Raw genomic sequence first — 24800 nt, 5'->3', positions numbered from 1 at the left:
TCTTTGGATAAAAACGTTTATCGATGCTAAATCCTTTATGATTATTATTTTGATTATTAATATATGTTTATTTCTGTTACAATTGTTGGGCTGTTAGAAATATAGTGATTTCTTGTGTTTGATTTTGTGCGAGTATTATACATATATAAATTAAAAACTTTTTAACGGATTTTAAACGCGATTTATTCATTATATTATTAACACGACGTTTCGAACACTTTACAGCGAGCGTGGTCACGGGGAGACTGAATTTCTGTTAGAAATAATTCTTGATAAATTTCCTTTAATGAACGATTTCTTATATAAATAAATAAGATACAGTATATAGCTGTACTGTTTAATTTGTTTTATATTAGTTCGTTATCTTTTTATAAGCGAAAATTCAACATTTATGTTACATTTTTTCATAATATATCAAACTCTTACTTAGGAGAGGCCTATGTCCAACAGTGGACGGAGAAAGGCTGAAGAGAGAGAGAGAGATCAAACACAATTTAATTCATTCATTCATTCATTCTCAAATTACAATAGGTACTCTAGTTATGGTGATCTGCTTTTCATGACAAAACAATATATGATTTTGGAAACGATTGTAATTAAAAAATACTAATACGTCATTGTAATATAAAAAAAATCTAGGAATCAAAATAGATTCTACTTTAATTTTTGTTACTTTCCAAGGATATCAGACTATGTATGGTCGTAATTAATCAAATAGACATAATATCCTTAGAAAAGTGGTAGTTTTACAATTATTATACAGTTTTTTGTTTTCTTCAATATCCTTACTAATAATAAAAATGCGAAAGTAACTCTGTCTTTCTGTCTCTTTTTCATGCCCATACCGCCGAACCGATGTGGATAAAAATTTGACACAAATATAGTTTGTGGCCCAAGAAAGGATATAAAAGTTTTATACTGGAAATCTCACGGGAACGAGAACTATGAGGTAATACCTAAGGAATGTCTGACTTTTCCTTTTGGTACGCGACAGCAGCCGCGGGCGGAACGCTACTATAATAAATGTGAAAGTTTGTTTGTTCGTCAATCACGCTGAAACTACTGAACGGATTTTGATGAAATTTGGTATAGAGACAGGGTATGAGCTGACTTGGGTGACAGGACTTTTTATCCCGATTAAATGCTTCCTTGGGATAAAAACAGGAACCCTGATATCCGGGCGGAGCCGGGACCAGCTAATATATTATATAATTGAAGTATGCCCAACCACAAAATAAATTTTCTTATTTAAATATAACATAACTAATACAATACTTACGCAGTAAACTTAAAACAGATCTCTACTCTTCTGAAAGTAAACAGACTATAATATTCAATTATAACTACTCTAATTCCAAAATGTGGAGGCACAGAAATAATCGGGGTCATGTCATAGTAAGGCGGCCAAGAATGTCACATCAAAATTATACATCCGTTCAGCAGCTGCCGTGAGACTGACTGATATCCACAAGTATAACTTTGATTAACGATATTATCTTTTATTAAATTGTTGTTTGGAATACAGGAAATTGTTAAAATTACTTGTTGGAAATAATAAAAGACAAAAATAATATTGAAAAACTACATATTTACTTGTTTGTTACAAATAATGAAAGCCAAAAAAATAATACGTAAAAATCTACATATTAGTAAAAATTTTGTTTATCTTTAATATGATATACTTTAATAAGATACCCTAATGAGTATATTTACGAGGATTCAGATAAATATATTATATGTGGGAGAATTGAAATATTGTCTGTATATTGTTTTGTATAATTGTGCAGGAAACTTTGACAAATATATTGAATTACATATGAATTTATTATGCTCCTTGTTTTAATACCAAAGTCGTGTCTAATTAAACATACAATTTAATAAACCTAATTAATTAGATTCATGATTTACAGTTGAAAATTGTAACCGTTTTTTTATGAAATTTATGTAAGATATTTTTATATATTATAGGTATTAGGTCAAAATTTGAGCTAGATGCTAAATTAGTTTAAATACGCACTTGATATCATGCCACGTGACTGTTTACGTGATTTTCCTGAAAGAGTACTTCGTCATTTTAGAATACAGAGCTGCAATGTGACATATCTATAGACAATATATATGATAATGAAAAAAATGATACATTTTTATTATTTTTACAAGTTTTAAACTACAATTACATTATTTAAGGTAACTCTCTATATTTTGCAAAAGATTAGCGAAACTGAAAAAACAGATGACGATTTTACAATAAAAAAAACACATAACAAAAATTTTCAAAGACAACCAACTGCATATTGTAACTTTGTCCATTGTGTACCTCACAAACGTGTGGATTTAAACGAATTTTATCACATTTCCATCACACTTAATACACACTGCATAAAAATTGCATAATATCCGTATGATTCTGAATATATCGCGGGCAAACTCGAGAAAATCAAAATATTAAATGTATTCACAGAAATTTGGCTCGGACATCTAAAATGAAAAACATCAATAAATTTCATAATGATCACAACTGCTTGCTACTTATGCGGTGCCGTAATAAATAGAGCTGGGGCTTAGCTGTGTCCACTGTTTCACGCGGGACGACACGACACGATAAATATATCGCGACACGTTATGTAAGCGTAACGGTTAGCTCAGCGTTGTAATTGCTATAAATTTTACAAGTAATGGGCTATGTTTGGTGTTAATTTCGTCGACTGGATATCTGATATCATAGCAATTTAAGGAACTATAGAGATTTGTTCGAGAAATTCATTTTGTACACGGCTTTCGATATCTTAAAATCAAATAGGATATAGGAAAATGTTTATAACATTCTTTCGTTTACTTTTATTTAAATTATGTATTAAAAAGAGTAAAAAAAAGACTCAATTTTATCATCTAGACTAATACTATGTAATACTAACTATCAAGTAATTGCGTATATATATATTAAAAAGTTAGTGTAGTGGAAACAAACTCTGCTAATTAATCGTGTTCAAAGGTTGAATTTAAATTTTTAACGCGAATTTTCTAGAAAAAAAATATTTGCCAACGGTGCCATAAATCATAAAAGCTTTCATAACCATGAAGGTTTTATAACACGTCCACTTTCCAAATTTAAAATCGTATGGATTTTATTTTTTCCATTAAATTAATAGTTTTATTTTACGCTTGTATTAAAATAAAGCATTTAAAGTTATTTATAGTTTATTATTTTAAAAGTTAAAGGAGTTCTTTTAAAAATTAAAGTCTTTCAATTATTTCTCCTACGAAACAATGGCATTGTCTGTAGCGCTCCAATATCGAACGATCCGTAGCTAACGCGTAGCACTTCGTAGCATCTTTCTACTCACCAATACAATGGCAATATAATGACTACATTTAATTATCTACGTTTGTATAGTGTTATCTATGCATAGAATATAAAATCTCGTACTCCCGCCATTTTCTTATTCAAACACCAAATTTAATTACCGAACACTTATCACTACACTGGCCACAAACAATTTCGTTCTTTTTTTAAAATTCGAATTCCAGAGGACCGTTCTCCGGTACGCGCTAAATCGAACTAGACGGTTGATTCCGTCCTGCGTAGTAACATGCACCTAAGTATTTATTTATATATATTTTATTATGATTATATACCCATATATTTTCCGGATTTCGACAAATGGGCTCGTTGAGTTATGTCGTGCTTGCCCTTAAGGTTTTCGTATAAATAGTGAGTGTTGAGTGTTTCCTGATGTTATCATTAACGGAAAATATTTAAATGTATTATTTGCATCATTTATTAGCGATACAAATACTAAATGATGTTAAAAAAACTTTTCAACGGATTTTAAACGCGATTTATTCATTATATTATTAACCCGACGTTTCGAACACTTTGCAGCGAGCGTGGTCACGGGGAGACTCTTATTTGCATTTTCCAGTCCGTACTGGTCAACATAGTATTTTCTTGTGTGAAACCTATTTTCTTGTATGAAACTCGCGTGAAACCAAACACAAGAAAATACTAAATGATGTTGTTGAATAATGTTTTAATAGACGAGGTTTTTATTTCGGATTTGTCTTGGTAATGTTAATTTGAGCCTTAGCAAAAAGTAATAACCCAAGGATATGCTGTAATAGCCTATTTCATACATTTTATGGTATCTTTTCATAAATTATTTGTCACTAGCTTTTCGCCCGCGGCTTCGCCCGCGTAGAATTCGCTTATATCGCGCGACATGGTAAGGAGTATTTTCTTCGCAATAAAAAGTATGTTTTGTTCTTTCCCACATTTAACTCCATCTTCATACCAAGTTTCATCAAAATCGGTTTGACAATAACGAACTTTCATACAAACTTTCATCCCCTCTTTCAACCCTTTCTACCCTTTTTTCGCGTTAAAAAGTATCCTATGTTCTTTCCCAAGTTCATTTCTATCTTCATATCAAATTTTGTCAAAATCGGTTCAGTGGTTTAGGCGTGAAAGCGTAACAGACAGACAGACAGACAGACAGAGTTACTTTCGCATTTATAATATTAGTAGGGATTATAATATAATTATTTGTCATAAGCTTATTGAACACAGACGTTGTAAAACAGAATAGCCTCATTCGTTACTAACCTAAACTAAACTTATACAAAGTGATAAGTTTTTGGAACAAGTTATTTGATAGGATTGTAATTGTATGTATTGGTTTTTCGTTTAGAATACAAAATTGTTATTTCATTTATATCTTACTAATTTATGTGAAAATCTAGTGAAATTCTGAAAAAGACAGCGAAAATTCTTAGAGTTATTTATCACATAGTATAAAACAAAGTCACTTTCTCTGTCCCTGTGTATGCTTAAATCTTTAAAACTACTTAACGGATTATGATGGGTTTTTTTTAATAGATAGAGTGGTTCAAAAGGAAAGTTTATATGTAGAACATCTATTAAACTACTCCAAATTTAACGTGTGCGAAGCCGCGGGCCAAAGCTAGTGTACTTATAAAGATGTATAGCTCTTTAAAATTTACATCTTGGACACGTGCGTATTATTTTTGATTTTATGTCTATCTTAAAGTAATAAATATATTATTATATGTTTCTTTAAAATTTAAGTAGAAGTTTAGGCCCGGAATGACACACTATGATTAACATTAATTTACAGTGTTACGTTCCGTAAGAATCTATACCCAAATTTTAGTAATAAGTTCCTTATTACTGAAACCACTCTGTTAGTAACAAAATAATTAATTCGTAACAAATTTTTCTTGTATTTGATACAAGTCCGACTCGCACTTGACCATTTTCATCCTTCTTCACTATTAAAATAATCTTCCATATGCAAAAAACGCTCAAGATAACATCGAGCAAAGCAAAATTCTATTTCTACGTGCAATTCGCAATTTGTATCGGGGAAATTGATAGAAATGGCGTCTGTGAGTCAGATGCGACGTCATTTTTAATAATTTTTTCACATTGAAGCGATGCCAAGCGACATGGCGCTAGGGACAGCTGCTGGATCTTGCGGGTGTGTTAACTAGATCGTTATTTCAAGAAAAAATCTTCTTTTCATATGATCCGAAACGATAGCTGCAGTTTCTAACTCGTTATATGTCTATTTTTAGCCTAGGAAGGAGGTTCTTATTTCAACGATAGTACTTTTGTTAATCGACACGTCCGTAGGTGATTTATTTATTTATTTTTTTTTATGGTAGGGCAAGCTAGGAGCAGGTGCGCCACCTGATGTTAAATGGTCACCACCGCCCATAAACACTTGCAACACTAGAGTTACAAGTGCTTTGCCGGCCTTTCAGGGACATATACCCTCTTTTCTTGAAGGCCCCAATGTCGTAATTTATTTATTTAACTTTTCAACAAGATTGTACATGGAAGGAAACTTAAAAATAATAACACTAATGATTATTATAATAAAGTGTACAATTTGTTTGCCGGCCTTATAACTTAGAAGTGATCTCTTCCAAGCAACCACGGTAAAAGGTAACGAGCATACTACTAAACTATTAGAGGGACGAGAAACAGATACTTTTAAAAACGTGATCATATTTACATACACCGTAATGGGTTTTCAACCGATTGCCGTGATTAATGAGATAAATTATTGAGATAAAATAGTTATTGTTGTCATTTATTAAATAGGACATTTACAATCTGAAGTGGTATATCCTGCCTACTTGTGAGCCATATTGCTCTATTTATGATCATTTGAAGGCACTGTAGTTTATTGATAACAATTATTATTGTCTGTCTAAACGGATATTATAGAAAACATTAAAATTTTTATATACATGTTCATAGTGCGTAGATCCGAATCGATTATAATGTCGTCGATCGTTTACTTTTAATCAATCAAAAACAAATAAATCGCCATGAATAAAACTAACATAATAAACTATCAGAAGGTACCGAATTATTTTTGGATTACACCCAAACCTTCAAACCCTTTAAACGCTCGTAAATTCACAGACTTCCATGCTATTTTATATTAAATGTATACGCAGCGATCCGCTGAAATGGGGTACTTGACCTTGTATGATATGCTTCAATGACAATTTATTGAGGTAATAAAAACAGAAAATCGACTTTTTACTCGCTACGAGGCGTTTGACAGGTGTCACATTCATGGCGCGTAAAATTTAAACTGCGGCTGGATGATTTGTCGTAGGCATAATATATTCGAAGGTGTGTGAAATTTATTTTTTAAATTTATATATAAAATAACTAGGTGTCCGCCTGCGGTGACGCCCGATTGGTCAAAGGAAAAGCAAAAATTCTACAGGAAAAGTTGCCGTTCAAATAATCTTTGCACTAAATTTCGTCCAAATTGGTTTAGTGGTTTATGCGTGAAGAAGAGACAGACAGTGTAACTTTTCACTTTAATATATATCAAATATTTACATTCTTACTTCTTACTACTTACGGTACTTGATGACACGACAAACATTATTCTACTAGCACGTCCTAATCGCCAAATAAGTATTTTTGTTTACTTACCTTTATCTACTTACCTAAGCATATTTAATTTTGTAACAAATAGTTCTTGACTACTGTGTAGCACCCCTACTTTTATTTATAGCAGGTAGTTTATAAGATTTGTTATAAGTTGGAAGTTCAAATTCTTATAAGTATATAAAGCATTTTTGATAACCCGACTTTCAGCTGCAGCTAACATAATACAAGATGTACATACCTATATGAGTTTTAATTTCTGATAAAAACTAAGGGGACGATGTGATGGCTAACAACAAACTCCCTTGACCAACAAACAATAAAAGTAAGATGAGTATTCAGTAGTCGTGTATAAGACACATATTCCTCAAAGATCTATCAACAAATATATATTTATTTAAACCGGCGAAGTGATTCAGTCATTGAAATATATCGTCTCAGCTCGCCCACGCGTCCCTAATTTACAATATCCACATACTCTCGTCTCAACCCTCTTTAAATAAAATACATTACGTTAAGAATTTTATTTGAATGCTTCTATAACATTTTTTTTTATTCATAGCTAATTGTGGATGTGGACGAAGCGCGGACATGTGTTACTTTTATATTTATAACGCTATTATTATAGGATCAATCGCTAACTGCTACATTGTTTTAAGTTTTTAAAAGTGTCTATTTCTCGTCCCGCTTATAGTTAAGCAGTATGCTCGTTACCGTTTACCGTGGTTGCCTGGAAGAGATCACTTCTAATTGATAAGGCCGCCAAACAAATTGTACACTTTATCATAATAATCATTAATTATATTTATATGTATATATATATAATTATTTTTAAGTTTACAATCTTGTTGAAGAGTTAAATAAATGAATAAATTTGTTTTAAATATACATTATTTGACGAGGTTGAAATTGATATAAGAAAATTAATCTGCATGCTAGTTATAACTGTAGATTCTGCGGGATGAAAATTCTTTATAGGTACCTTACCATAGGATAATAAGTACAAGTAGCTAGCATTGAGGTTGTATTCCAAAGATTCATTCTATATTCGAACCGTAAGGGATTGGAACATGTTTCCTGAATCTGAGTACAATCCAGATTGTATTATACTATATTGTTAATACATTTTTATTTATATAATTATATATTATATTATTCACCCTTCTCTTGAAGACCTTTTCAAAAGAATAGTGAACAGGTACCTTCTACGGTAACGTCTCCATCTTAGACACATCTCAGCATCAGGCGAGATCGTGGTCAAGCGCTGCCCATTCGTTTATAAGTTTTATATTATCAATACGCCGTATATTATGATTTTGAAGCTGAGTTCAAATCTAGGAGGAAACATTATCTATATATATTCTTTAAGAAAATAACATTTGGAGTGTAAAAAACTGATATAACAAATATAGATATTATAAAACGCCCAAATATTTGTTAACATACGTTTAAATCTACACCTACTGGTAAACCCATTACAGAAGCCTGAGTTTAATTCTTATCAGAAACCGTAACTATGCCCTAGGTATGTAGTAACTCTATCCCTCAACGAGTGTACATTTAATCTGAATATGCACCAGCTGTTTGTCAAAACAACGTCAAGCAAATGCAAATATGAGACGAGTATCTTATGTCGTTGTTTTATTTCTTTCTCTACCTGTTTTAGCCAGAAAGATACTGGGATAATCCAAAAGTTATGATAGTCAGGTATTTCCAGTGCTAATGTGAATTCTAAATATATTTTTATTGCTCTTATATCCACTAGATAAGTATTCTTACTAGATAGGGTACAGATTACTATAATTGGATTTCTGGTGCGAAGTGAGCGTTTTTTTACATTGTACTGATAGGCTTTTTTAAAAATTATTTTCACTTAGTATGCTTTCTATTCTCTGCCAAACTGAGGCCTTTTTTGATAATCCCTCCCCCGGGAATCGAACTCAGAACCCCTCGATTCTACGCTCAAGCGTTAACCATTGCACCAAGGTCACATACTATGAAATTTTAAAAGTCACCATTCGTATTATATCATTTATTTGCTTCATCTGAAAAGGACTGCTGTTGTAAAAATTACGTCAAATTAATTCGCTGAATTTAATCCTACCATATAATAATGACAATTTTAAACCGTTTAAAATACCAAGAATGAATAATATAAAATAGGAATTTTATGACATTTATAAATAACCAGATTCCTACACCTGTCCTCATAAAACATTTACATGATGACGTCAGCTGGCTAAAAATATTATTTATATTATTGAGTGTTAAAATAAAAGTTTTTAAATTGGTTTAATTTCGAATTTAATGTATAGAATAGCTAGCTTTACGCCGCGGTTTCACCTGCATAATTAAAGAAAATTCTGATGGGAATTAAATGTTTCACCGCATTGAAAAGTAGCCTATTTAACTATCTAACTCCCCAAGTAACTCCAGGTAAATGTTATGTAAATGGTCAATGAATATCATCTCATAAAAGCGCTCTATAGCGATATGAAAGAAAGAACAATATTAGAAAGAGTTTATTTTGTTCAAGACTACCTAATTGGGCGGTATAATTTGGGACGTATGAAAAATTTAATAGATAAATATGTAGATTTTAATTAAATTTACTTACACAAGAATATAAAATTACTTATTTATTATTTACTTAAATCCTGCGTCGTAATAACACATTAATTATGACAAAAGAAGCAGGTTTGAAATTCTCGTCATGACTGAGCTTTTTCTTTCTTTATATTTTTCAAGGATCCGAAACACTACATTTTTCAAAATGTAAATATTAATATATCAACATCATTAGACTTCTATCTTTGATAAGGATTTTTTTAACGGGATTCGCAAAAACAAAGGAGGTTCAAATTTTTTTATTTTATATTTAGTTTTGGATACTTGATAACTCCGTAGGTTTTCAACCGATTAATGTAGACAATTCTTCCTGTGTTTCACAGGAAAGTATTGTAATTTGGTCCCACTTTAGAATCTGGAGTGATACCTCCCTCCCCATGAACGTTGTAATTTTATAGCAAATAAAAATAATGCGTACCTAAATATTATCTGTGGTATAAACATATTCCGCGCCATCTATGTTACCAATCACAATACTTCTTAATGACATGTTGTGCATGCACGATTGTTATTCTTTAAATTGTTCATAGATGGCGCTGACTACAAAAACATATTCATTGAGGGAGTGGAAATTATATTGTCATGCGTGAAATATTAAATTAATAATGCGAAATATAGTAAAACATATAAAGGAAACGTGAGTACATGATATTTTTGACACGAAATAAACGGTTAACCACAAGGATCAACAAAAGGGATTTATCAAAGTATTTCTTTGATCATGGGTTTAATATAAACATACCCATTACGTATCTTTTAAGATCGCTCTGTTGAAATCGTGGCTGATATAGCTCTGAAAATATTCAATTGATATCGTTGTTTAATTTGTTCCGAGAATATTTTATATAATACAATTTTAGTTTTAGTATATTGTTGTTTTAATTAATAAGATGTATAGATTTGTGATTTAGATGGTTAAATGTACTTACCTTCTAAAAACTGTCTTGTGGGTAGTCGGAGAGAAACCTTTAAAGACGAAGCGTAGGCCGAGTCGATGTACCAACAGGGATCGCTGGAATCGCCCAGTCTCTTTCCGCTTCCTCTGAAATAACATAATTGAATTTACATTTCTATTTTATATTATATTTACAATGTTTTTCCAATTTCAATATATTTGAGATTTTGTAAAAATTATAGTTATACCACTTATTCCTTTTAGGCTGACACCATATATACGATTCATCGTCATCATTCATCATATCTTTAGGTAGGTTTGATAGGTAGAACAGAATGTACATTTTTTATTTATTTAATTTAATTATTATCGCTTTAGATCTATTTTCTCTTTTCGTTGAGTTATGTTCGTAGTAAAGCTAATGAACGATTACGAAAAAAAGCGCCACCTTTTACTCTCTTTAAAGCTATAAATCATTTGCGTACTAGACGGGCTTCGTAACACGATAACAAAATTAAAATCTTTATATGCCCATAATTCTTTATTCAACAAATTTCCTCATTGTTCAAATCACTAAATAAAACAAATAAGTTCATTCCACATAATTTACGTTACTTATCAGCAAGCAGTGTGTATTCACGCTAAAAGAATTCATGTCTGTCTGGAAAGGCTTTTACGTCATCCAAAAAAATTAATGGCACTTTCATCCGAAGTATTATCGTGGCAGCGATTCAGATATCATAAATACACTTGTTACTACACTATTTTTATTTTTATTAGGTACATTATATTATTACCTATGTGACTAAACTTTTGCGTATTAACCGCTCGAATTAAATAAGATGAATTTATTTTCGGAATTACGCATCTTTAATATTTATCCTTACGTTTCTATATTTATTCCTCCTTGTTATTTTTGGGTCTAAATCTTATTTCCAGAAACTTTGTACGTATCTTTAAATTTTAAGTTATAATGGTAGGTAGTTATATTTTATAAGCAATATATTATTCATATTTCTATTGGTCATTCAGCAAATTGGTAGATATATCTAAATTTAAACATGTTTTATTGTCATAACTTTCGCCGGATTAGCAACAAAACACCAAACGCATACAGGTTATGAATGTCAAAACAAAACAGCACGGGCTCAAAATTAGACCTAACGGTCGTGCATGCTCAAAACCTCATATTTACCCCGAATCCATATTGAATTTCATCTATAGCAACACGTTAAAAGAGTTTTATAGCGAAAATTCGCCAAAGAAAGACATGAAAAATAAAAAACTACATGTTGCGACCGTACATATGTCAAACTGAACTATTTTCGGACGACCAAGTTCATGTTTCTGAACATAAATATCTCTGAATATCGTTTCAGGCGTTTTAATGTGGATCTTTCAGACGGTTCGCGTATAAGTTCAGACGCTATGGTGTGACAATAATAGATGGCGCTGTTTCTGCTCCAAGAGTTTTTGCGCTTTTCCGCTAGATGGCACTAGTACTGCATGTTTTGTGGACAAGACTAGTGGAATTATGTTTATTGCTGTCATTAGTTTACAATTTTCTACATAAAAACCTTCTGTATACCTGAAAGCAAATCTGAGAGGTAATTAATCTTATTTATATAAAGAATATTTTTTTTTTATTTAACTACGAAAAGCAAAAGGCATAAAGAGAGGATAGAGTAAAGAGAGATTTGCATTAAAATTGCCAAGGTGGCCTGTAGGATAAATCCGACCCTGCAAATGCTAACCGAGCTAAGCAGGGCGACTGTATCACATAGCTGAAGGCTATGTAAGGTAATATAAAACACCATCGGTTTGTTCTATATTAAAATAATAATTATGCATAATCATGTTTACTTTTCAAAATAAAGTTTAATTTAATTTAAGTTAAATTTATCTTAGACTACTAATACTCTACCTTAAATATGCAAAAAGCTAAGATTACTTGCACTTATTACATGAAATAATAATTATATTTTCATAACAGTTAAACTAATAAATAATGTATTACACACCTATTTAATCCGTCTCACGCAATATCTTTATTGATTTGAGACCTTACTACACTCGAAATAAAATTTGGGCCAATAATTTACGTGTTTTATGTTCTATTGCATTATTCACTTGGCTAGGGATAAGGAGTTATTTCAATGCTGTAAATTACTCACAAATAACTGCGTCCGTGTTATTGTTGCTACAGGTGTTTCCTCATTAACGATTCAGTTTCCACTTTTACGATTCATCCATCCCCTCGTAAAAACCGATACTCATATGCAAACTTACTAGGAGTTGAAAGAAGTAAATACAATTCAAATACAGGCCCCTACCCAATGAATGACCGTTCCCTGGAATTTTCAGTTTTTAACACGCTTTTACTAGGTAACTTCATCTGTACGTTCACAAGCAACTGTCTCGTCTTGACTCGATTTTGACCCACTTCAAACGGACAAATTTCATTCAAACTTTATATACTTACCTAGTTATCAAGCATCGGTGATAATACAATTATTTCATGAGTTTATTATTATCCCGATGAGGATCGGCGGGATCAAATAATTTCCATATGTATAATCTGTATAAGGGCAATGGAGACAATTTAGTTGATTCTTATTTTTTGTTTTCGTGGATTGCCGAATAATGTTTCAAAATTATCAACATACATAATAATATTATCTTTTAGACATCATAGAATAAGATTTATATAAATTGCAATTAAATTAATTTAACTAATATGACCTCCTTTCTCTCTCACTACCTATTTAATATATTTCTTGTTAAATTCATAATTTATTATTATTATTTTTATTAAAACATAATACTTAAGAAGTTTTAGTTTTCGTCAAAGCTCTCTACACACCTTTGCTAGTATTCCATTCATTCAATAATTAAAATTGTCAGTTACAATTAGATTACATCCAATACTTCATTGTTAATACCACGTTAATTCCTTGCAGTATTTAATCAGCATGTCGGCTCGCATTGTCAGCGTGGTGGCAATTTGCCCAGTAATTAATTATATTACTACATTCATTTGTTTCCTATTAACATCCCAATTAATTCTGAAATTGTATGAATGGATATTGGTGACTTCAGACCTTTCGTAATGTCATGTAGGAGCAAACCGCTGTCACATTTGGCAGCGAACAGCATGTGAGGATGTTAAAACGAAATAGACCTCATGTGGTAATAGATTCAATTGAAACTTATCGGCAATTTTCTCAATAGGCTTTGACACTCGATACCTCTATGGGTTTTGTGTGTGTGTTTCTTTTTCATACATGTATGCAAATATTAGTATATTGTACAATTGTTCGCACACAAGTAAACACCCGGGGTAAGTAAGTGCCTTTCCGCTCCCCTACCCACGCTTTCTCCGTAAATAGGCACCATATAAAGTTTTTTCATCATGTATTATACCCACCATGAGTGTGCTTACGATCTAAAAACCTAATTCCAACAAATAATGCCTACATTTCATGTTATAGTTTAGCAAATATAATAATCTGGCAATAGATTATATTCGGAACCGTAAAACAACACTTGGACTGTACTAAACGATAAATAAACGGTTAAAACATCGTACATCAAAAGATCATGCTGACCCACGTAAATATTTTCAGATAATTTTCACAGGATGACTAGAATATCGCGTAGGTTGCAATAAACAAGTTTCGTAATTATTTAACAGTATAATAATTGATTTAATGCTTCCTATTATTTACGACTCGGTTTTTGTGGTTCGCAATCTGTATTTAGTTTAATTAAAAACAACGTAAACACATCCGATGTGGGTTGCCAGATGTTTTGTTGGTTAGGTTTTGGCGGGAATTGCTTTTATCAAGACATAAATATTTTTGTTCGACAATTATTTTTTTCTATTTATCGTTGTATTCCTGCACATTGAATATTATTAAGTTTGTATTACTTTTTTTATAATTACCATTCTCTACTATTGACAATGTCCAATGGCCACTAAAAACCAATGGTGTGTAGTTAAGTTCTTAATGTTGGTGCATTATTCCCTTCAAAAGATATAACTTTTCTGAGGATTATTATTTGTTTAGATAAGAGGATTGTTTGTGTAGCTGATCTGGGCGATTTCTGTCAGGCAACCTAATGAAGATGACTAGTGCTACTTTATAAATATTGAGCGAATTGATTCAATCAACTGAGTTATTAAAATAAATAAAATACATGGACCGTTGTCGACATTTTTATTAAAATATTCTCAGTTTATATTACTACATATATGCAATCATTGTCACAATAAGTTATACCTACCGCTTCTACACACAAATAGAAAGCATGCATGCGTTATTACAATATATGCTCACTAAATCACTCTTGCTCTGTTTTGCATCGTAATTAATAACGACAAAGCATAACGAACAGAATAAATACAACATGTCCGACTGTATTAATAATCTATTAAGATAGTGTTCAACAATATTCTACGAATGACATACTTCATTTTTTTGCTGAATAGAAGGTTCTCAGTTCGACTGAATTTTAATTTGTTTTGTTATTGGATAGTAAATAAAAATCCTTTAATTTCTAACTGAAAAATGAAACACGAGAAAATAATTACTTAGATTAATTTGAAAATAATATAAACCTTTTCTGCAAAAGAGGTCACTAACGTGGGGGAAACACAATTTATTCTTCATTCATAAAGCATAAAAAAGCGCGCAAATTGAGAGCAGTTTTAAAAACTATTCATATCTTAAATATGTAGGTAACTTAATAGGTCTTTAATACTGATAAAATCTAAACTAATATTTTTAAGAAGAAACTTCTGTATTTGTAACGTTTTCACGCAAAAACTGCTGGACCGATTTCACACACTCTTTCAAACCCTTAGAAATTTGCATCTTAACAGTGATATAGGCTATATTATATGTACCAAGCGCAAAGCCGGGGCGAACAGCTATATAAATACTAAAGTTTATATATAAAAAAGATTTCTAAAAGCCCAAGAAGTAATCGAGTAACAAAAGTACAAAAACATAAAAATACAGTAAATTAAATCTAACTGAAAATTCTTAATTCATAGTGTGTAGCTGCGCCCCGCAGTTTCACCCGCGTATGTCCGTATCCCGTAGAAATATCGGGATAAAGTTGCCTATGCCTTATTCCAATTGTCCAGGTGTCTACGTACCAAATTTCATTGAAATCGGTTCTGTGGTATTTGCGTGAATGAGCAACAAACATACACACATCCTTACAAACTTTCGCATTTATAATATTAGTAGGCTTTTTTTAACAACCTTGTACCTTGCTCAACACAAATTAGGTTAGTTTATTCATTTTATATAATTACGGTAATCTTGTGAGTTTTAATTTATACATCTCTTTATAGCCTAGGCATTGTATACGACCTGTACTTTATACGATCAAACAACTCCATTACACTACAAAAGATATATCACATTGTTAATATTATAAGAAAGAAACACGTGCACCTATACATTATATTAACATTGCAAACGGTTCTTCCTAGCAGCTGGCTTCAATTATATTACTTTGATTTGATATTGTGTACAATATTTAAAAATAAAAACTAATTAAAAATACAAACAAGTGTACTTATGTTTGAGATGGCGGAAAATCAAATAAGATTTGTTGATTTATTGTTGCTGACTATTTCAAGTGCTCTGTATTTTATTGTTATCTTTCAAAATGTTAATCCTATCCTACTAATATTATAAATGCAGAAAATTGCGAAATGTTCGTAAGGATGTGTGTGTGTTTTTTTTGAACTCTTTCACGCAAAAACTACTGAATCTATTGCAATGAAAATTGGTACGTAGATAGTTGGACAACTGGATTAACATATAGGCAACTTTTTTCCCGATATTCCTACGGGATACGGACTTACGCGGGTGAAACCGCGGGGCGCAGCTAGTAGTAAAATATGCCAAAGGCTATTAAAAGTGATGCCTGGAATGTCATTCTAAAAGGTTAGGTTAGGTTGTTGCTATTTGGTATTTTATTAATTCAAACATAAGACAAATGATCAAATGACATTTACTTTAAGCCTATTCGATTCGGATCACACCTCGGCCATCATGCCCAATAAATCGTGTCTTGCCAGTATAAAAATACCGATCAATCTGACGTCAAATAGCGCAAGAAATAATTTAATTAAAATAAGAGGGAATGTTAAAAAGCGAGTTTATACGTCTGATTGATGGGGGCAGGTGGCCTGGCACGCCGCCCGCCCTGTGATTGACAATTGTTGGTAATTACTAGCCAGCTCAATAAGTATTGTTCTTTGATTAAATTCCTCTGTATTAAATTCTAGATCTATGTGAAAAGACCTTTCTATTTATTAGTTAGATCAATATTTATTTTTTTATTTATTATATTTATTATGTATAGCACCAGTTCATAAAGAACGTAGAAGATGAATCTCCGGATTTGAAGAAAAATATGTTTACCATCAACAGTGATTTCGACGGATCGTATCAATAAGTAATTATATATCTCTATTTATGTAAAATTATCGTGTTATGCGAATGCTTGAGTAAACAACAAATAACATACAGCATCAGTATTAAAAACAACTTCACAAACTAAGCTTCCGATTTCCCTGAAAGCACTCCGCCATTTCCTACGTCACAAGTGAGCCTTGACACAAGGTTCACGGCCCATCCAAGGCCTGGCCTCGCCCTGAAGGATGAGGTCGAGGCCGTGCTTCCCGGGGTCAGGCTGGGACGTCCTTCGCCCGAGGCCCGACCTAGAGGCCGTGTCGAGGACAAGTGAGGACAGGCGTGCGTCCTTGTAAATGAACTGGAAATTATTGATGCTGTTCTCTTGTAAACTATCACTACATAATATAAAGCATTGTCGTTTCCCGCGTCTGCCCTATGTATGTATGTATGTATGTGTGTGTGTAGGTATGTATGCTTAGATCTTTAAAACTATTCAACGGATTTTGATGGGGGTTTTTTAATAGATAGAGTGATTAAAGAGAAAAGTTTATATGTATAATAACATCTATTAAACTACTGCGAATTTAACGCGTGCGAAGCTGCGAACATTAGCTTTTAATAATATATATAGAATGTTTACTTTCTTTAATGTTAAATAAAATTCGAAAAATAAATGATGAACATAGTTCCATCTGAGGCTGATCAACAGTGCTTACATACAGAAGTTGTTCTTACGAACATCTTAGCTGTTAATGAAAAAACATGCAGTATTGTGAGGACATTTAAAATTCAACATTGTGTAATGTCACACCTGGGTTCTCACAAACATGAGCTATGACAAACACAGAGGGAGTTAATCATGATACTGACAATTGAAATTCGAACATTGTAATGTTCGAATAATTAATTTGTTGTATTTTTTTATTCTGTCTCCTAAACGTTACTAATGTTGCCAATAAAAAAAATTAAAATGTAATTTTTACATCTTCCCAGAGGGACACGTTACTGTTTTTTTATTTGACACAAGTTTTGCAGGCGACAAATTATTCCTCTTGTCGTCTGTCAGTTGGTTTGTGGACGTCAACTGATAATTATGATGAAATACTTTTCCTCCCGTGTGATTTGATATTTGACCTAGAGGCCTGGAATATATTCTGAAATTTAAAATTGGATATTTTGACGACAGATACCATACTTTTTTTTATCTGCGTGCGTTCGTACTTTTCACAGTTATATAATTAGTTTATCTCTAGACTAGTATACAAATATAATCTCAATTACCATTTTTTGTAACTTGATATAAATAAAAAATATTATATCAGAAATAATTACAAAGATAGGGTATTTTAAATGTTATGTGAGTTTTCAGACCAATTTATCAGCATCCGCTATTAACGCGCCGACAGAGTTTGACAGGTGCTGAAATGCCAGCCATTTTGTTTCTTTTGTTTTCCCGCCTAATTTAAATTCTGAACGACAGCTATTCTAATAACTTAAATTTAGAATGTAAATGAGTACTTAGGCCTTTGATTGCTTTTTGACGGAAAAATGTGTTGATAAATTTACAGCCTATAGGCGTGTTCAGGAGATTGATTACCGTTTGAAAATGTTGAACTATTTTTATGTGTAAACCATGAGCAATAGGCTATAAAGAAAATATTTATATATATTTTGAGTAGAACGCATAAATATATTTATTTTAATCCAGTTGATGATGTTAAGAATTCAATATCTAGATAATATAATAAAGAGAACTTACATTTTACTACGGTTTTAGATACCTAATCACTTAATTTTAGACGTATTGATTTTCATAACAAGTCAAAATCAACGAAGGACATTATATTGCTAGGTCTGATCATAGAAGTATTTGAAGCGTTAACTACAACGATTGTTCGTTTTCAAATATAAACATTAAACATTTCTAAAATTGTATTCATTTATTTTAAGGTAAGTAGCACAGTTAAATCTCGCTCTTGCATTGTGTTTATTGCGCTTTATTTATTGTTATTCGTATAAACATATAATACCCTTAAACTCTCTTATTATATTTTTACATTCTATTAAACCACAGATAATGAATTAATGTTTTTTTTTCTAGTACTATAAATACTCCTTCTATTTTAATGGTACTTCTTAGTTAAGTATTTATTCGGAAATATGGTTGTGACAAACAGCCACTAAATACGCTTATGATAAATCTAATGACTATAAATAATATATAATATGACGATAAAAATATTACGTGTTACCACCAAAAAAAAGGAATTTAATAATAAAATCGTATAAACCTTTTGTGATATAATCAAATAGTAATCGTAGAATGTAAATATTGGAAATACGTAACGCGTTTGATGTAAAGCTTTGAAATGTAAACAGCCGTCACTCTCATTTGAAATATTCAAGTGGAACGTTTGGTAGCGAAATTCGGTAAAATGTAGCGTTATTTTGGACAAGGTCACCTCACTGTTTATGGCTTCCTAGCATGTGTCATCAACTAATCGATACGTAATTTGATTACGTTAAAGAATTATTAAATATCCGTGAACCTTTTGGAAATCAATGTTTATCGAAAAAATTGTGACATTATAATATGTTAATTAACTTCAAGTAAACATTGTTTTACCAGCTGCAAACTTGCTCGCGAATATAAAATGGTTATCGTCGATAAAAATCTATTTGAAACAAAAATTCACAGTTAGCGTATCAGTTACTATATTAAAATTTTTTATATGTACAGTAACATCAAGTATAAAATTATCTATGAGGTAATAAAAGAGCTACATAAGCATAAATTCAGTTTTTCGCCCGTTAATTGATGACGTCACAAACTATATCCGGATTTTACGAGATTGCTTACACGTTATCCCAGCGTTCACACTAAATCTCCTAATTGATGATAGCAGTCCCAATTCTGTTGTAAAAATGTTATTTTCAGCCCCGCGACGCCGGTCAGAGGACGAAGTGATGACGTCACGAAATAATGCTGAGTATTTTTAATAATTTCAATGATAATGTGCTTATAAATACATTAATGAAGACGATTTAAAGAGCGTCGGGTCATTTCACATCTGTTAAGATTTTAAATAATAGCGGACACGTGTTACATACAAGATCGTAAGTAAAAATATGTAGGTATGCGAACGTGGAGCAACGGTTGTTGCCAGTACATAAGTGAAATATATATCTACGGTTCTTGCTTCGTGTTTGTAATCCAACTGTTAGTGTAACTTTATTTTTTAACAATTTCTATTCCTATCAAAATCATCACAGATTATATTTATATAACACCAAATAATAGCTCTTTAAATACTGTCAGTACGTCCATATAATATAAACAGTTAATCGCTAGAGTATAGAATTATTCAATGTAGGTACATCGTTCTAAAGAAATTGTCATTTCCCTTTTCCGCGCCCTTTTCTTCATAATACCCTTGTGACGTGAAAAGACTTCGCTAGCGTCGTATATACTTTCTCATGAAACCCAAGTCCTTATTATAACCGCCTTCATATTATATATTACTAGCTGCGCCCCGCGGTTTCACCCGCGTAAGTCCATATCCCGTAGGAATATCGGGATAAAAAGTTGCCTGTATGTTATTCCAGTTTTTCACCTGTCTACGTACCAAATTTCGTTGCAATTGGTTCAGTAGTCTTTGCGTGAAAGAGCAAAAAACACACACACACACCCTTACAAACTTTCGCATTTATAATATTAGTAGGAAGCAGGAAGTAGGATAGTAGGATATATTATTTGTCAATATAAAATTCTTGTAAAAACAATATAAGAAACACCATTAGGGGCACACAAATATAACCATTTCCACCAGAGATGCTTCTTTAATTGCTTGCTATATACGTATTAAGTGTTAATACAATGTATGCAGGAATTTTAATAGAATACGATCAATTATTACAAAGTAGGGCTTGATATAAATCAAGTAAACATCTAGGTTGATTCACGTTGACAGGTGTCGGAAAACAAATCTTAATAACAGACAGCCACTCGTAAGTGCTACCATGGCCTATGACTATTATATCCGCTCATGATGATCATATCATCTTTGACATTAAAATTCACTACTGCTTAGCCCTCCTGTATCTTATCCAGCTTAATCATTAGATGTCAACTTTCGTAAAACCACAGATAATATAATACAATGCCTTCTACTAAAACGAAGAAGGTTCACAATATAATACGTCTGTGTTTTTTGTTTGTTTTGTTACTCGAGAACTACGTGTTACCGATTGGCATTTAAAATATGCAGTGGTACTTCGCTCCCCAAGAACGTTGGTGACCATTTTTGTTCAGAAGATTTATTAAACAGCTGCTGTGTTTTGTCCGATCAGTGGGGGTACGGGAGGCCCGTTTCCTTTTCCTCATCCTTCCCAGTCCATTTTTTCTTTCCAGTCGTCAATCCTTTTCTTATCCCTAACCCCCTGTAAAGCGGACAGCGAATACTTATAGGCACTGCCTCTACGGATTGTCATGGGCGGTGGTTATCCCTTACCATCAGGCTTATCAAGTCATGGCTGATATAAAATCCTAAGCAGTATAATATAAAGGGAATTATGAACCAATTTCAAGGTCCATAGTCAAAGAATCCTGAAACCCTTTTAGATAAAACAGATTCAACACATCATACATTAGTACATCAAACTTGGCACTAATTCGCAATGTTTGTTGATATTTACACTGTTATAATTTACCCTGTTACAAAGTATATCACGGTGACGTTAAATCACAGCCACAAATCATTTATGACATGTTGCTTTATTCGCTCTGCTAAGTGGTAGTATTAATGGTGCAGCCTGTTCCACTAACCGAATTGTAGCCGCGATGGCTTATTTTAACGAAAGCCGGCCAACGTTCAATATGTATGGATTTTAAAGTTGTTTCAATACAAAATATATCCTGATTATTAGGATTATACAATCATATAATACTAGACGTATCTTCTATAGTATTTCCCATATAACATAAAACTATAGTCCTGTACGTAATGTCAAGCTAGCGTGTCATCATTTTACAAATCTACGGTAGTTCAATAGTAACGAAAAGTTCTAAGATAAATTATAAATCTAAAACAGAAAGATTCAGAAAGTTTTCTTATATAATAGTGGGCAACTGAGCTCATGGTTCGCCTGATAGACGATCACCACTTTCCAAGAACATTTGCAGAGGAGAGGGCGGTGTGAACGCGTTGCCCGTATTAAAGGAGTAAAAGATAAGTAAGAGATTCACGGTAAAAAGAAATGGAATGGGAAGGGGAGGAAAAGCATCCGGGCTTTTTTTAATAGGAAAAATGAGTCAAGAAGAACCGCTTTAGTATGAGTTGGTTAAAATAATGTAAAGGCCTCCGGTTCCCCCACTCATCCAACGAAACACGGTAGCATGGTACTATTTCACGCCTTTTTTGAGGCAGTGTAGTAATATCCTTGGTGCGAGCTGGCCCATTTCCTGCCAAAGCGTGCTCGACTCCCACACTCAAAAAACGCACCCAAAGAATCTTACAAAGTAGAAGCCGATCTTCTGTGGGGGTGTGGTAGGTAGATACACTATTTAACTCTCATTACGTTTCCATACCTTATGATTTTGAATGCTGTAGCGTCAACATGCTGCAACAATTTGCAACAGCAAACTTTGTACACTTATCAGTCATCGGTGAATATACAATACTTTCAGGAATTTATCTTATTTTCCTTATGTATACAAAGCATTCATTGATTCAATTAGACTTTTTCTAAAAGCACTTTTGAATGATCAAAACAGAATTTAACTATTCACCACCGGAAAGCAGTTCCTGCAGAGTAGAGGCGGCAAGAGGCTCTGTCTGCACTTTTTTAATGTATTTCTATATCAAAATGTAAAATATATTCAGTATTTTTTACTACCTGTGCCTTTTTACTACTTGATTCTTCATTTAATTGAATTCTATTGATAACGATCCAACTATCGTGCGTTACGTTAGTATCTAGATAGTTATTATAATATTTCAATCCACATAGTTTCTGTGGGCATTTTTGATTTTATAATTTAATAATTATAACAATACCGCAAAGCGAAGCACTATTTACGAGAATACTGTGATACTTAAATAATGTACGACTTATAAGTTGTACAGGAAATAAATAGAAAAAGTAATTAATTACAGCAAAATCTGATTGAAACAAAAAATATCAGGCTAGACTTCTTACTAGACTTGCAAGAGACAAAAATTGACAGATCTTGTCAGTGATTCATATTTTCTAGTGTCAGATTACCGCGCATGCGTGTTCTATAAATACACCATAATGTCCGAGATATGAAGATAACTTTTGCTCGTAGTTTCGTTGATTTCACGAGAATATATTTTTGTATTATTCTGAATTCTCCTATGTAACTTAAAGTAAATTATTTTTATTTTACCATAAAGACCAAAGAAACTTCGTTTTTAAAATGGATATGGTGGATTCAAAGCGACCCAATTTGTTATCCGTAACTATTACTACCTTCTGTTATTTCTTATTTTTTAATAAATGTTCCTTAAAAGAGTCTCAAGATTTAAGATTAGATTATTTTGAAAAAAAAAATTTATGCGCATTCTATGTTTTTTAAATATTGGTGACAATTTCTATGAATATTTTCTAAACAGTATCACAACCTATAAGATCGTATGCTACTGAAAAATTGCGTACTGCCTCGATTATCTCTACTACTTAATATTATAAGTCCGAAAAAAACCTTATCTGTCTCACGCCTTTACCACGCCTAAACCGCTGAACCGATTTTGATAAAGTTTTGTACAAAGTTAGTTTCTAAGGATAGTTTCGAGAAATGATATATAGGATAATTTTAACACTGGAAATCCCACAGAAAAGGAGAACTGTGGGAAAAGACCCCGGGACTCTACATTTCTCTTTACCCACAGGCGGAAAGCTAGTGAAATATTATATTGTTTTTCTAGATAAATGAACATCGCATATAAAAACATTCCTCAATTCGACCGAGCAGTTCCTACGATAATCTCTTTAAAACAAACAAGTAAAACCCCTTGGTTACTCATTATACCTAAAAATAATAATTTCCTTACTGAATATAATATATCAAAAGAAATTTATAAGTAAACTTTATTTTTACTCGTAGTCACACCGAACGTGATAGCGCGAAACACAAATAATCAGTTAATTGTGCTATTTATACACAGTTATTTATGTAAAGTTCAGTCCGCTTTCTCAATTAATTAGCATCTATGTGGGACAAGGATTTCAGTTAATATTCTGTCGTGCACCGTGGTTCTAAGAAACGCATAGAATATGGGTCAAGTATCCCGGGATTAGGGTAAAGTCCTACTATAACTCTATAAGAAGATAAGATTAAAATAAAGAGCTTTAGGGCCAGTAGCTTTAACACCGAAATTGATTCGTTAGACACATGAAATTTACGCACATTAAATGTTTTAAAAATTTAAAAAAAATCTTAATAAATCGAATTCAATCGAGATTAGTTTAATTTTGAATACAGCACAATTTTTGCTAACTTAGTTATCAATAGAAACAATTCAGTGTTCAATCGAATAGAAATCGATTGAATTAGATTTCAACTGGCTGCGCGCCGCGGTTTCACCCGCGTAGATCCGTATCCCATAGGAATATCGGGATAAAAAGTTGCTTATATGTTATTCCAGTTGTCCAGCTGTCTATGTACCAAATTTCCTTCCCTCCGCACCGTTGTGCAGTTCAGACGTGTTTTTGTTTATTCGCTTGTTTATTTTATCTCAAAAAATTAATTATTTCATTTGTATTTTATTCATAATACTAGGATTTCATAATATATCGGAATACATGTGAGTTAAATATCAATATAATAAACCCAGACTAGTAAATATAAAGAATACATCTTTATTTGCATGTTAATAGT

The 24800-nt window shown here is 32.1% G+C and overlaps 1 protein-coding gene across 6 annotated transcripts in view; it reads right to left on the bottom strand.

The window, feature by feature from the left end:
* LOC119837630 (filamin-A) overlaps window positions 1-24800 on the bottom strand; it is a 69042-nt gene that overhangs the window by 37848 nt on the left and 6394 nt on the right. Inside the window, exons 1-3 of one of the 6 annotated variants that reach the window (XM_038363316.1) lie at window positions 11656-11793; window positions 10495-10607; window positions 10308-10358 (exon numbers count right to left, since the gene is read on the bottom strand). In XM_038363316.1, coding sequence (XP_038219244.1) covers window positions 10308-10358; window positions 10495-10607; window positions 11656-11678 — 187 coding nt within the window. In that variant the 5' untranslated portion in view covers window positions 11679-11793. Of the gene's footprint in view, window positions 1-3344; window positions 3543-10307; window positions 10359-10494; window positions 10608-11655; window positions 11794-24800 lie in introns of those variants that run through there. The other 5 variants (XM_038363318.1, XM_038363317.1, XM_038363314.1 and 2 more) reach the window with 5 other exon arrangements.

This window comes from Zerene cesonia, chromosome 28, assembly GCF_012273895.1.
Source record: "Zerene cesonia ecotype Mississippi chromosome 28, Zerene_cesonia_1.1, whole genome shotgun sequence".
Lineage (NCBI taxonomy): Eukaryota > Metazoa > Arthropoda > Insecta > Lepidoptera > Pieridae > Zerene > Zerene cesonia.
This window is presented reverse-complemented; position numbering and strand designations above follow the sequence as displayed.